At 38.8% G+C, this 12,120-nt stretch overlaps 1 protein-coding gene across 1 annotated transcript in view; it reads left to right on the top strand.

Moving 5' to 3' along the window:
- The window catches only part of Rfx3 (regulatory factor X3), a 258,666-nt gene that overhangs the window by 150,765 nt on the left and 95,781 nt on the right, over positions 1 to 12,120 (top strand). The window contains exon 4 of the mRNA XM_050159633.1: positions 354 to 451. Within this exon, the coding sequence (XP_050015590.1) occupies positions 354 to 451 (98 nt within the window). The remainder of the gene's footprint in view (positions 1 to 353; positions 452 to 12,120) is intronic.

The following is a 12,120-nucleotide window of genomic DNA, read 5'->3' as shown; positions in this document are numbered from 1 at the left end:
CATGTACACTGACAAGCAATTGTAGAACTATTTGGGTAAAGGCTATATTTGATCTAAACGTGTAAGTTTCTTAACTTGAAAGGAGCATAAACCTAAGAGATTTCATCCCTAGTCATCTCCTGCTAACCAGTATTCTGGAAAATCTGAGGTAGATCTAATACTCTTTGTATTTACCATGGATCTAATATAGTGTTCCCTTTCTAGGATTATTGTTTACCATGGATTTACGTCTACCGTGTCCCATGGATCTAGAGTTACATACCTTTTCTATGTCTACCACATCTCTTGGATCTAGTGTGGTGTGCCTTTTTTATGTCTACCACCTAACATGTTACTCATACTTTTTTTTCCAGGTGCAGCAGGTACAGACAGTTCAGCAGGTCCAGCATGTCTACCCAGCTCAGGTGCAGTATGTGGAAGGAAGTGACACAGTCTATACCAATGGAGCAATGTAAGTTGGATGCTGAGGTTGGGTGAATTCCTCCAGCTCAGGGCAATACTGTCTTGTCTAACACTGTCCTCTGCTCCTGCGATTGTTTGCATGATTTTAACATTTTTTAAATCAGAGCAGAGTTATTTAAATTAAACTGATATTTAAAAGTTTGTCTGTATTTGTTACTAAATACACTCATATTTTCATCTTACTTAGCTTTCCAGAATATTTTAGCTTGTTGAAATTGCATGTACTTTAATAATTTTCCCTAAATTGAGAAAAGCTTGTGTTTCTTGTTACTTATGGCCATGTTTTAATAATGCCTTAACATCTGTGATTTTCTAAATGTTAAGCTGAAAAGTGTGGGGCTTGTGTTCATCTGTAAATTTTTAAAAAATCATTTTGGGAATTTTGTAGACTTCTTCACAGTTAAATCTGTATGAGAATAATGATCTTTTATGAATCTTATTTTCCTACCTAAGTCTGTCCACTCACAACTGTCTTATCTCCTTTGACTCAGCAGTAGTAGCAAGTTGCAAATTTATTGGCTTTTTCAGCCATTTTGAATTGCAAGTCAGTGTATTATTATAAATGAAGAAACTAAAAATTTCTCCAAGTTGTCACAGTGATTTCATCCTGGGTTTTTGTTAGCAGAGTTTCTGAATGTCCCTCAGTGAATTTAGGTTCTCTCGGTGTCTTGCTTTTGTCCCTGTAGTGTCTCTGTTCCTTGCATCCCTATCGTATGTGTGTTCCTGCACTAAGTTTGCTCCTCGCATCCCTACAGGATGGGCATTCCTCACATTCCTGCTCAATGGATGCTTCTTGCATCTCTGCAGTGTGATTGCTCCTCAAGATAACGCTGCTGTCTTTGCTTCCCCCCCCCCCATGGTTACTTCCACTGATCCCAATGATATCACCCTGTGAGCTCTCAGAAAGCCTGGACTTTACTCACTACAGTAACTGTCAAAAGACGAGCATGCATGACAGTACAGTTGAAGTCATGTATCATGCTGTTATGACTAAAAGCTTATATTTGGCTTAATTGTGTGCTAGTATTGTAAGAGTGATACATGTAAAATATTCTGAACTTTTTGTTATTCCTTTAAATTAGAGTGGGGTATGCTCCAACCAAATTTAGTGTCAGAAGATTCCAGGATGCATTTAGTGTTCCTGACCTGGGGTCTGCATCATGATAAGAGAGCGGGAGATGGAAAGAAAGCTCTTCTTTGTCTCTTTTTCTATTTTTAGTTAGAATACAAAGTCACGGGTTCATTCTGGCATTTCACACCTAGCTTGTTTTTGTTTGTACTTGTCCCCTATTCCCTCTTGTGACATCAACCCCCCCCCTTACCTTTCCATATGTGGCAGTACTCTTGCTGTTTTCATATTACATGTCTTCCCTGCCTTTGAAACTGTTTTTCATCTTGTCCCCTTCCTGGCTATGGTCTGTGTTTACTCTCACACTCAATTATACTTTCTCTCTCTCCCCTCCCTTCCTCCCTTCTCTCCCTCCCTCCTTCCCTTCCCTCCTTCCCTCTCTCACACACACACAAAATTAGAGGCTGAGGGGAAGGCTTAGCAGTTAAGAGCACTGGCTGCTTTTCCATAGAATCAGGTTTGATTACCATTATCCAAGTGGCAGCTCATGATCTTCTGTAACTTGCATTCCAGGGGAAAGGCCTTTTCTAGCCTCTGTGATCATTAGGTATGCACAAGATACATACATCCAAAACATTCACATACAGAAAAAAATTTAATTAAAAAATAAAACTTGAATCTGCATTAGAGACTATGCAACATTTGTTTTCCAAGTCCAGGTTATCTTATCTGATATGCTTCCAAATTCATCTATTTTTTTTCTGTAGGTTTTGTAACTTGCTATTCTTTATGGCTGAATAAAATACCATTGATATTTACCATTGTTTATATTTTAATAATTTGCCAAAAAAAAGAATTGGTAAGATTGATGTGCATGTCTCACTGAGGTAGTATATAGAGTTCTTTCTTCGGATGTATGCTGTGTTGTGGAATAGCTGTTTCTCATGGTAGTTTTAGATTTTTTTTTTTTAGAAAATTCAGCACTAATTTCCATAGTATCTGAGTCAGGGTACCTTGTACTAGCAGTGAATTAAGCTTGTTCTTTCATACTCTTGATCATATTTGATATATTTTGCTCTTTCAGTGATAACCATACTGACTGGTAAGAGAGGGACTCTCAGTGTAGCTTTGATTTGCATTTCTCTGTTGCTTGGTTATATTGAAACACATGAAAAAATATTTGTTGTCAATTTTTTTCTTCTTGAAAATGAGTATTTGGTTCATTAGATTATATATTGATTGGTTGCACACATATGTGTGTGTATTTAATTTTTGCAGTTCTTTATATATTCTAGGTAATAATACCCTCTCTGAAGTATAACAGGCAGAATTTTCTACCAATCTGTAGGCTGTCTGTTTGCTCTGCTGACAGTTTCTTGGCTTCCCAAACCTTTTTAATTTCATGTAGTTGATTTTATCAGCTCTTAGAGTTGTTTCCTTTGTTATTAGAGTCCTATTCAGATCCCATTGATCAGTTCTTAGGGTTTTACTGAATGCTATTAGAGCCTTGCTCAGAAATATGTGCCTATAACAGAGAATGGAATATTTGTCCATAGCAGTTTCCAGGTTTAGGAAATTATTTGCTGTCATTTCAATGAATTAATTGTCTACACCATTTGACTTGCTCCCAATTCCTTCTAATTCATGGATTATTGAGTCTTTTTAATGTAGTTAGACATTTCATATGCTTTGATCATCCTGTTAACATTTAAAAATATGTTGTCTCAATGTATTATTGTCTTGACTTTGTCTTTTTCTTTGAAACTCATACTTAGTCTGCTCATGAAGCATTCTTTTGTAATTTTCCAATTTGATTGGCTTACATTTCCTTGTTTCTGTTTGGTTCTTCCTCAGTGTCTCAATTTCTTGGTTGAGATTTTTGTCCATGTTTTTAAGTTTGTACTCCAAGTTTCTAACCATTTCATTCCCTGCGGTTACTTTCTTGTTTAGGTCCTGAATAGGATTCCATATTTTGATCATCTGCTCAATTGAGTGATCTTTATGGCCACTGATCCTTTGAGAGAGAGAGAGAATCTAAATTCTGTCTTTGCTTTCTATTTTTGTGTAGTTGAGAGGTTGTGGGTGCTACTAGAGGCCACTTGGTTGTTAGTTGTCATTGCCCCAGACAGCTAGTGATAGCTAGCTATAGAGACTGAGAATAACGGGGTTTGATCTTTCATGTCTGTGTGGTGGAAGCTAGGTGGCCAAGAAAAAGGGCACTTGAGATGGATGTTAAGGGAGTCTGCCAGAGTGGTTCCTCATTGGTCCTGCTTTAAGGTAGTGCAGGCAGGTCAGCTTTACTACTTAGGAGGATGTGACTTTGAGCTTGAAATGGAGATAGCTTCTCAGAAGTGCTTTGTGACTCAACTGAGAAATTGTTATAAACATTAATTATTGCTCATAAATGTTGTTCTTTGTTTGCATTTTTCTGTCCTCAATTCTTCTTCACACTGTCTTCTGGATAATTTTTTAACTTGTAATTTCATTCTTAGTTAAATTTTAATTTGATGTTGAAATTTTTTAACCAATTTTTAACATTTCAACTGGACATTTACATCGTTTATTTATATGTGTGTGAGTTTGTCACAGTGTGTATGTGAAAAGACACCTTGTGGGAGTATAGTTTTCCTTCTACAATGTAAGTCTCAGGAGTTGAACTAAAGTTATCGAGCATGAAGATATAAGCCTGTGCCTGCTAAACCACCTTGGCCCTTGGCTCCCTCTTGTATATACAGAACTCTCCCACATAAGAAATATGAGTTCATGGTTTTATGTACTTGTAAAGCCTTAGAAAAACAGTATTTCTGAAGTTGATTCTTTAAAATTGTGGGACCCGTGTAATTGCAGAAATGATTCCCCAGGAACTGTCTAGTGCCAACACTTTCTTTCTGTGGCCACTAGCTCGGTTGATTAGATCATGACTAATGAGGTCTAGGTCATGAGTTCACTTGCTACAAAGTCCAATTAGCTTTGATCTGGACTGTGTGGGCCTAGATTGCATCTTCAGTTCCGAGTATCGTGACAATGAGCACTTTTGGTCACGATAGATAAGACATGCGTCTTAAGATCCCTTGTCACTGGTAAATATACACTTTGAATAGAAGTTCTAAAGTATCACTTCTGTACTTAATAAGGAAATATCATTATGATGCTATAAATTATATTCAGGATTGTAGTGATTAGATGACTATGAATATTTTTTCTCAGACATCAAAATAATTACTTTTTCAGCATAAGCCGTTAGAATCTGTTTTGTGCTTTTACACTGTTGCCATTAGACTGCATACAGTTTGTGTATCAAATGCCCCTCTGAGAATACTTGTATTCTCTCTTTGTGTTCAGAAGATTTCCATATGTGTTAGAAAGGAGTCTCTATTCTTCTGTTGTGTCACATAGAATTAATAGGCAGCTAGTATTTGATCTCTGACCTGGACCCCGGAGTCCCACTTCTGTGTGATAATAACCACATTTTGCTAATGATCGTCCTAGGGGAGAGGGACTCTGATCACTGTCATGAACTTTCAAGCACCCAGTACATGACCCTACAACCCGCACATGCTCAGTACTTCCGGTTCCCTATGCCAGCGTTACCAGCATCCCCGTGTTGTGTAGACATAAGCACGGGGTCTCACTCAGGAGGTGATGACAGCACTCACAGATGCGAGTAATCACTCATGAGAATGTGTAATCATCATCATTTCTGAAACTAAAGTGTTTACCTGGTTCTCGCTGCGAATATTGACAATTACTGCTAGCATAACAGGCTTAGCGGTGTGGGTTAGTAAGTAGGCCTGTAATTCAGTTGAACAATTGAGACTACTTTGCAGTGCTGGGTGTTGGCACAGAATCACTTTTTACTCAAGGGAAAAGGTAACGCAGTTCATTCCTCTCCTGCTCGTTTTATCCTTGTTCTTTAGGTACCTAAGTTGCATAATTTGTTTATTTCCTTGCAGTGGTTCTCCCAAAGACGTTTCTGCCAAATTTAGGTCCTAGTTATCTCTGTTTGTACAATTTCGTTTTCTAATCATCTGTGCTACCATGGTTGAACTAACTGAGGAATATCACATACGAAAGGAGAGTCCGTTGCATCCACAATCTCTTGGTTTTCATAATCAGGTTTTTAAAAATACAGGTATTTTTCTTCATCACATCTCCTGACTTTTACCCCTCTAGCTCATTCCTACACTCTATTCATCAGAGAGGAAAGAATGATATAACCTATCTTGTGTCAAAGTTAAGACGTCTGTTTTACAAGGGGTTTTCTGTAAGCCGTTGAGTGGAACATCTGTTGTTTAGAGGTGATCAGCTTTTAGGACGCGCAGAGGTGTCTGTGTATTCATATCTGTGCAGTATGTGGATTCACGCCTTCTCAGCTCTTTTTGTTTGAGGGTACATTTATCATCATCTCAAGTGTGAAATTTCCCAAACTATGTTTCACAAAATGTGAGTCCCTTAAAAGCATACTGTGGTTACATAGATGGAGAGGATCCCAGTTCCTAATAGAGCTTTCGAGGTTTTAAAAAGTTTTTTTTAAAGTCCTGTGTTTAGGACAAAAGAAAGTCAGAATTTAGGAAAGAAACTAAGTATTTCCAAAACTTTTACACACTACACTTTGGGAGGTGACACTTTTGACATTTGTAATTTATTCAAAATCCATAAGCATGTGAACAGAATTGGGACTCAATTTTCTAAAAGTTACCTCTTGAAAATCCTGTGGTTAGTACATTTTCTAAAGGCCTCCACTTCCCTCTCCCATATACTTCAGATGATTAATAAGAAACCACTTCAGGTTATTCTTTTCCCCTCAAGTGACACAGCTAAGTTTCAGAATTTGCAGGTGAAATTATGTTTTCTTATTATCTTTAAAATCCTCTTTCTTTAGAAAAAGTGATTCTGTAGACTCACCATGACTAAGGAGTGAGGATGCTGTCTTCAGTGGCCTTCAGCTGATGCACAGGAGTGGGTGTCAAATCCACTTCCCACTTAGAGCTCACCCAGCATAGTTGGTTCCATAGGAGACCTTGGAGAGAAAATTGACCGTCTGGGAAAGGAGCTTGGATGTTTCTTTCTAAAGAAAGGTTTCTAATGTTAGCTACATAAAAAATCCCTGTCTCTTCAAAGATGAAAGACATTCAAATGTAGCTTCCTAGAATGTCAAAGGTGGTAAGATAGAGAACATTTATCCCCATTCCTTTTACAGACAAATAAACTGCAGCTCAGATAGGTAGAATCCACTTTGTCTTACCTCCAGCATGCAGTGCTGTTCAGTGAAATGCAGCCTTCCCCCCCCCCCCCCTGAGACAAGGTTTCTCTGTAGCTTTGGAGCCTGTCCCAGAACTAGCTCTTGTAGATCAGGCTGGCCTCGAACTCACAGAGATCTGCCTGCCTCTGCCTCCCAAGTGCTGGGATTAAAGGCGTGTGCCACCACCGCCCGGCTGAAATGCAACCTTTTGATTGTGCTTTATTTGGAGTTTAGAGGAGGAGAATGCCAGTTTGTGGTGTGTGTGTGTGGGAGCTGGTTTCTTTCCTTCCTTCCTTCCTTCCTTCCTTCCTTCCTTCCTTCCTTCCTTCCTTCCTTCCTTCCTTCCTTCCTTCCTTATTTGAGACAGTATTTCTCTGTAGCTTTGGAGTCTGTCCTGGAACTTGCTCTGTAGATCAGGCTGGCCTTGAATTCACAGAGATCCACCTAACCTCAGGCTCCCAAGTACTAGGATTAAAGGCTTGCGCCACCACTGCCAGGCTTTCTGTTTTTTTTTTTTTAAATATTTTATATGAAGTATTTGCATAGTTCTTGTAGAAAGAAAAGAAACTTGTAATTTTAATGGCTAATTATTAAATAGTTCATCATTATTCCCATGAATGTCTTTATGGTTTTTATTAAAGTAGTCTAATTCTTTATATGATATATTTTATAAATATTTAAGGAAAATGAATGCATTATTTAGGTAGAATTAGAATGTGCAGGAAAGCCTACCTTTACTGAGTCTACAGCATTAGATACTGTAATGTAATACATTCTCATGTTACTATATATTTATAATGTGATTTATGGTATAAAATTTACAAACTATTTTATTTCTTTAATTTATTCCTTCCATAACCTTGTTGGATTTTATAATGCCAAGCTTATTGTTGATGTGATATCCAAACACCTTGATAAAATGCAAAACACATAATGAGAGATTGTGTGTATGGCCTTATACATGAGGCACTAGATGCTGAAAGTAGGACGCTAAGTGGTTAGAGTTGAGCTTCATTGGCTCAGTCATCCTAATGAATAAGTAAGGAGAGGGTATTCAGGGTTATGGCTAAAGTTTAGCTCGATTATCTCAGTCTTTCTAATGAAAAAAGAAAAGAATAGTCAGGGTTATACTAGCCATGGCATGCACACCAAGGCATGATGGATGCAGATAGCATTAACTAGCTGAATTAAATGGGTGAGAGTCCTGGGATTTATATAGAACCATAAGTTCAGCTCTGAAGAAGCTTCTGCCAGCAAATATGTGCATATTCCCACATCCACATCCGTTACTCGTGCGTATGGAGAATAATAGCAAGGTTTTGCTTTGGCTGTAAAAATAATATGACAAATAATTTCATGACTCTTAGCCTTTGGCAGTTTGTGTGAAGCAAACAAAATGAACACAGAGCACCTTTTTAAATATGCATAAAACTGCCTAGAAAGTTTGCTATTTCCAGAATGTTCAGGAGATTTCTGGGGAAATAGTACTGAAACAAGAAATGAAGGATGCATTCAGTGTTTATAGTGACAAGAACTCTTTGCTTTTCTCTTGGTAGTGTCTTTTTTTTTTAAATACATTCTTCAAAGCTGGGTATGGTAGCACATGCCTGTCTGGCAGTTGGGAGGCTGATATAGGAGGTTCCTGAGTCCGGCCTATCCTGGACTACATTGTGAGACATGCATGGTCTCATGAATACCATAACTATACAGACGAAATACTGATGCTGCTGCTTCTACTACTACTATTACTGCTACTATTACTACTAGTAGTAATAATAATTATACATTCTTGATATTGATTCAGGAGCTTAAGCATTACTTGTGTATGACTTGGTTTGGCTAGGGCTCCAGGGATACCGTCAAAGTAATGCTTGCTTCCCAAAGATTAAAAGCCATGCAAGGCTATCATGGCCTACTTCTCATATCAACCCAGCATTTGAAAGTCTCCTCCATTTTCCATTTAAATATATGAGTTTTTTTGTCAAAATCAAGTTCAGACAATCCACATCCCACCTTTCCTAATTGTGTCTCTTCTTACAGTCTTAGCCACGGTGCGTCTATGAAATAGCTAAGCCAACTGTACATTTGGAAGTATGATGCTCCGTGGCTTTAGCTTGATCTCCAGTGCCTGCTCCCTTCTCTTGCTCTGCGCTTATTTTCTAGCTCATGAATCCTTTCCAACTAGAAGAAAATGTGAAAACTGAAGTGACTTGCTTTCCACTGCCTGTTTTCATGCTTGCCTGGGGTTATGTGGATTTCATAGATGTGTTTGCAGTGCATGTGTATTACTGATGTCTATTGAGAATGGCATGAAGAAGGCACATCTGGAAGATGGAATGATTCCAGTCCGTTGAAACGTTTCTCTTAAGCTCTAGTAATAATGTCTACATTGATAGAACTGCCGAAAGGCCTGTGAGGAGGCCTGGGGTAAGGACAGACACATGGAATCAATCTGAGATGAAGAGCTTGAGATGAACTGCTAAAGGTTAGGACAGAGGAAGAGAGACGGGGGAATAAGAAAGCTTTCCAAGTAAAGCAAGAAGGGTAGAGAAAGTGGTATCTCCTAGAGAAAACTGATGTACAAAATGTCCAATGTGTTATTACTGAAGAAAGCTTTTAAGAATGTGACCATACCCAAGTCCTGAGATTATGTACAAACCAGCCCTGGTTCTTCCTATAAGGTTTTGAGCATTTTTGAAGGAAAAGGAGAATTTTGAAAGCAAGAATCAGAACAAGATTTTTTTTAATTTATTTATTTATTAAAGATTTCTGTCTCTTCCCCGCCACCGCCTCCCATTTCCCTCCCCCTCCCCCAGCCAATTCCCCCTCCCTCGTCAGGAGAGAGAGCAAGAGCAAGGAACTCAGGACTGTGAGGGATGCACCCACACACTGAGACAATGGGGATGTTCTATCGGGAACTCACCAAGGCCAGCTGGCCTGGGTCTGAAAAAGCCTGGGATAAAACCGGACTCGCTGAACATAGCGGACAATGAGGACTACTGAGAACAAGATTTTTTTTTTAAGCAAAATTTTCTTTCTACATCTGTATCTTAGAAAAATTCCCATAGCAGCAAAATTGAAGGCAAATTGGAAGAGAGCCAGGTTTGAAGAAAGAAAACCCATCAGAGTGCAACTATAATAAATAGCATTGTGAATTAAAGATTATGAGAACGGAAACGAGAATTGTAGAGTTTCACATTTTATTTAGAAAACAATTCCTAGACTTAACTGGCTTGGATCAATATAAGAGAAGCATTAGCTTTAATTTCAAAAACTGGAGGTGGAAGTGCGGTTCTCTGGCCAGGTGAAGGGTACAGAAGAATAAGAACTTCTGAAGCTGCCCATGTAGCATACCATTCCTTTTCTCTTCATTTTTCCTTTGATTGAAAATAGATTATTCTCTCATAGAATGTATGCTGACTACAGGATCCCCTTCCTCTACTCCTTCCAGTTCCTCACCACTTCCCCTCCCCTCTGGATCTACTCTCTTTCTGTCTCCGTTTAGAAAAGAACAGACTTGTCAGAGATAACAAACATGGCAAAATAAAATATATTAAGATAAAGCAAAAGTCATCACATCAAGGCTGAACAAGGCAACTCAACAGAAGGAAAATATCCCTAAGAGCAGGCACAAGAATCAGAGACCCACTTGTTCACACATTCAGGAGTCCCATATAAAATACTAAGCTGAAAGATATAATTAATATATATACAAAGGACCTGATGTAGATCCACAATGGCCCTGAGCTTACTGTTTCAGCCTCTGTGAGTTCATATGAGCCTTGCTCAGTTGATTTAGAGGGCCTTGTTCTGCTGCTGTCCTCCATGCCCTCTGGCTCTATTCTTTCCCCCTCCTCCTCAATGGGAGTCCCTGAGCTCTGAGGTGAGAGATTTGATGGAGACATCCTATTTAGAGCTGCTTTTTACAAAGACTCTCTCTCTCTCTCTCTCTCTCTCTCTCTCTCTCTCTCTCTCTCTCTCTCTCTCTCTGCCTAATTTCTGGCTATGGATCTCTGCATCTATTCCCATCTGCTACAGGATGAAGCCTCTCTAATGATGATGAAAGACACTGATTTATGAGTATAGCAAAGTCGTTTATGAGTATAGCAGAGTCATTTTTTTGATACTTTTTTTTTTTAAAGATCCATAGTGTTTGCATTTACTCTAGGTCTCTGGATTATCTAGCCTCTGGTTCTTGTTCACCGAGCACTGTCAAGTTCAGTCTTATGAAGTGGGCCTTACATAAAACAAGGCATTAGTTGGCTACTCTGACAAGTTTTATGCCTCCATTGCCCTAGCATGTGTGGCATGTAGGAGCAATTGTAGGAGACAGGGTTTGTGACTGGACAGTTGTTTACATTTTTCCATTAGTAGTCTTCAGAGTGCCTTATCACACCAAAGATAGAATAGAGAGATCCAGGCTTCTTATTAGCACCAGCACAATATCTCCAGGTTCAATGAGTTGTGTAAGTATTTAGAAATAAGTGTTGGCTATTAGAATTTCGGATGTTAAAATTCTTAAATTAGAGCTAGAAAATAAAAAGAATAGTATCCCAGCTTTGTGATAGCTTACCCTGAACATACATGTATCATGCTGACCACAGGTAAATGCCTGTAGTCTAAGTTAAAGTAACAAGAAAAGCAGAAACCACAACAACCTTGGCATATCAAACATGCCAGAAACATGGTGATTAGCAAAGGGGGTTGAGGGATAACAGTGAATGTAAAGAGTGGAAATGAAACACCACAGAAAGTAAAGCACCAGGCTAGATGATACCCAGGTGCCAGGCTTGGCCACATGTGGGGGTGGAGTTAGAGAACAGCAAGCCCTGGAAATGTTAGTTTATTGTTTGAAATTTTAAAGACATAAGCAAGTGAAGTGTGTGTCACCGTATGCTTTTATATTTCTGTAGACTTATAACTTCTTGTGAGCTTTTACACACACAAAAAAAAATAAAAATAAAAAAAGCTTGAAGGCATCCTATAATGTAAGATGTTATCAACTGAAAATGACAAATCGGATAAACTTAATCAGAACAGACAGAGAAGAAAAGGGCAACATGGAGTGGTCAGCAGCATCATTCTGCAAAGAGGTCAAAAAGAGATACGGGCTGGAGGAGCCTTTTAGCCTGGTATTTGCATTTGATCACAAGTGACCTTATTAAAGCCACTTCACTGAAAGGCTAAGGGCAGAAGCCTGACCAGACTTTCCGGGAGGTGGAAAGTGAGGACATGAAGAGCTGGCACGGTCATTAACGAAGGGGAGAACTCCTGCAAAGACACAAGCAGTGTCTTCGCTCAAGACCTCTTTGGTGTTACCGAAGGAACCCACAGAAACTTCTTCATA

This window comes from Alexandromys fortis, unplaced genomic scaffold (assembly GCF_014885135.2).
Source record: "Alexandromys fortis isolate MF-2015 unplaced genomic scaffold, M_Fortis_MF-2015_v1.1 scaffold_10, whole genome shotgun sequence".
NCBI classification, from domain to species: domain Eukaryota; kingdom Metazoa; phylum Chordata; class Mammalia; order Rodentia; family Cricetidae; genus Alexandromys; species Alexandromys fortis.
Note: the sequence above shows the minus strand (reverse complement) of the source record. Positions and strands in the feature narration are given on the sequence as shown.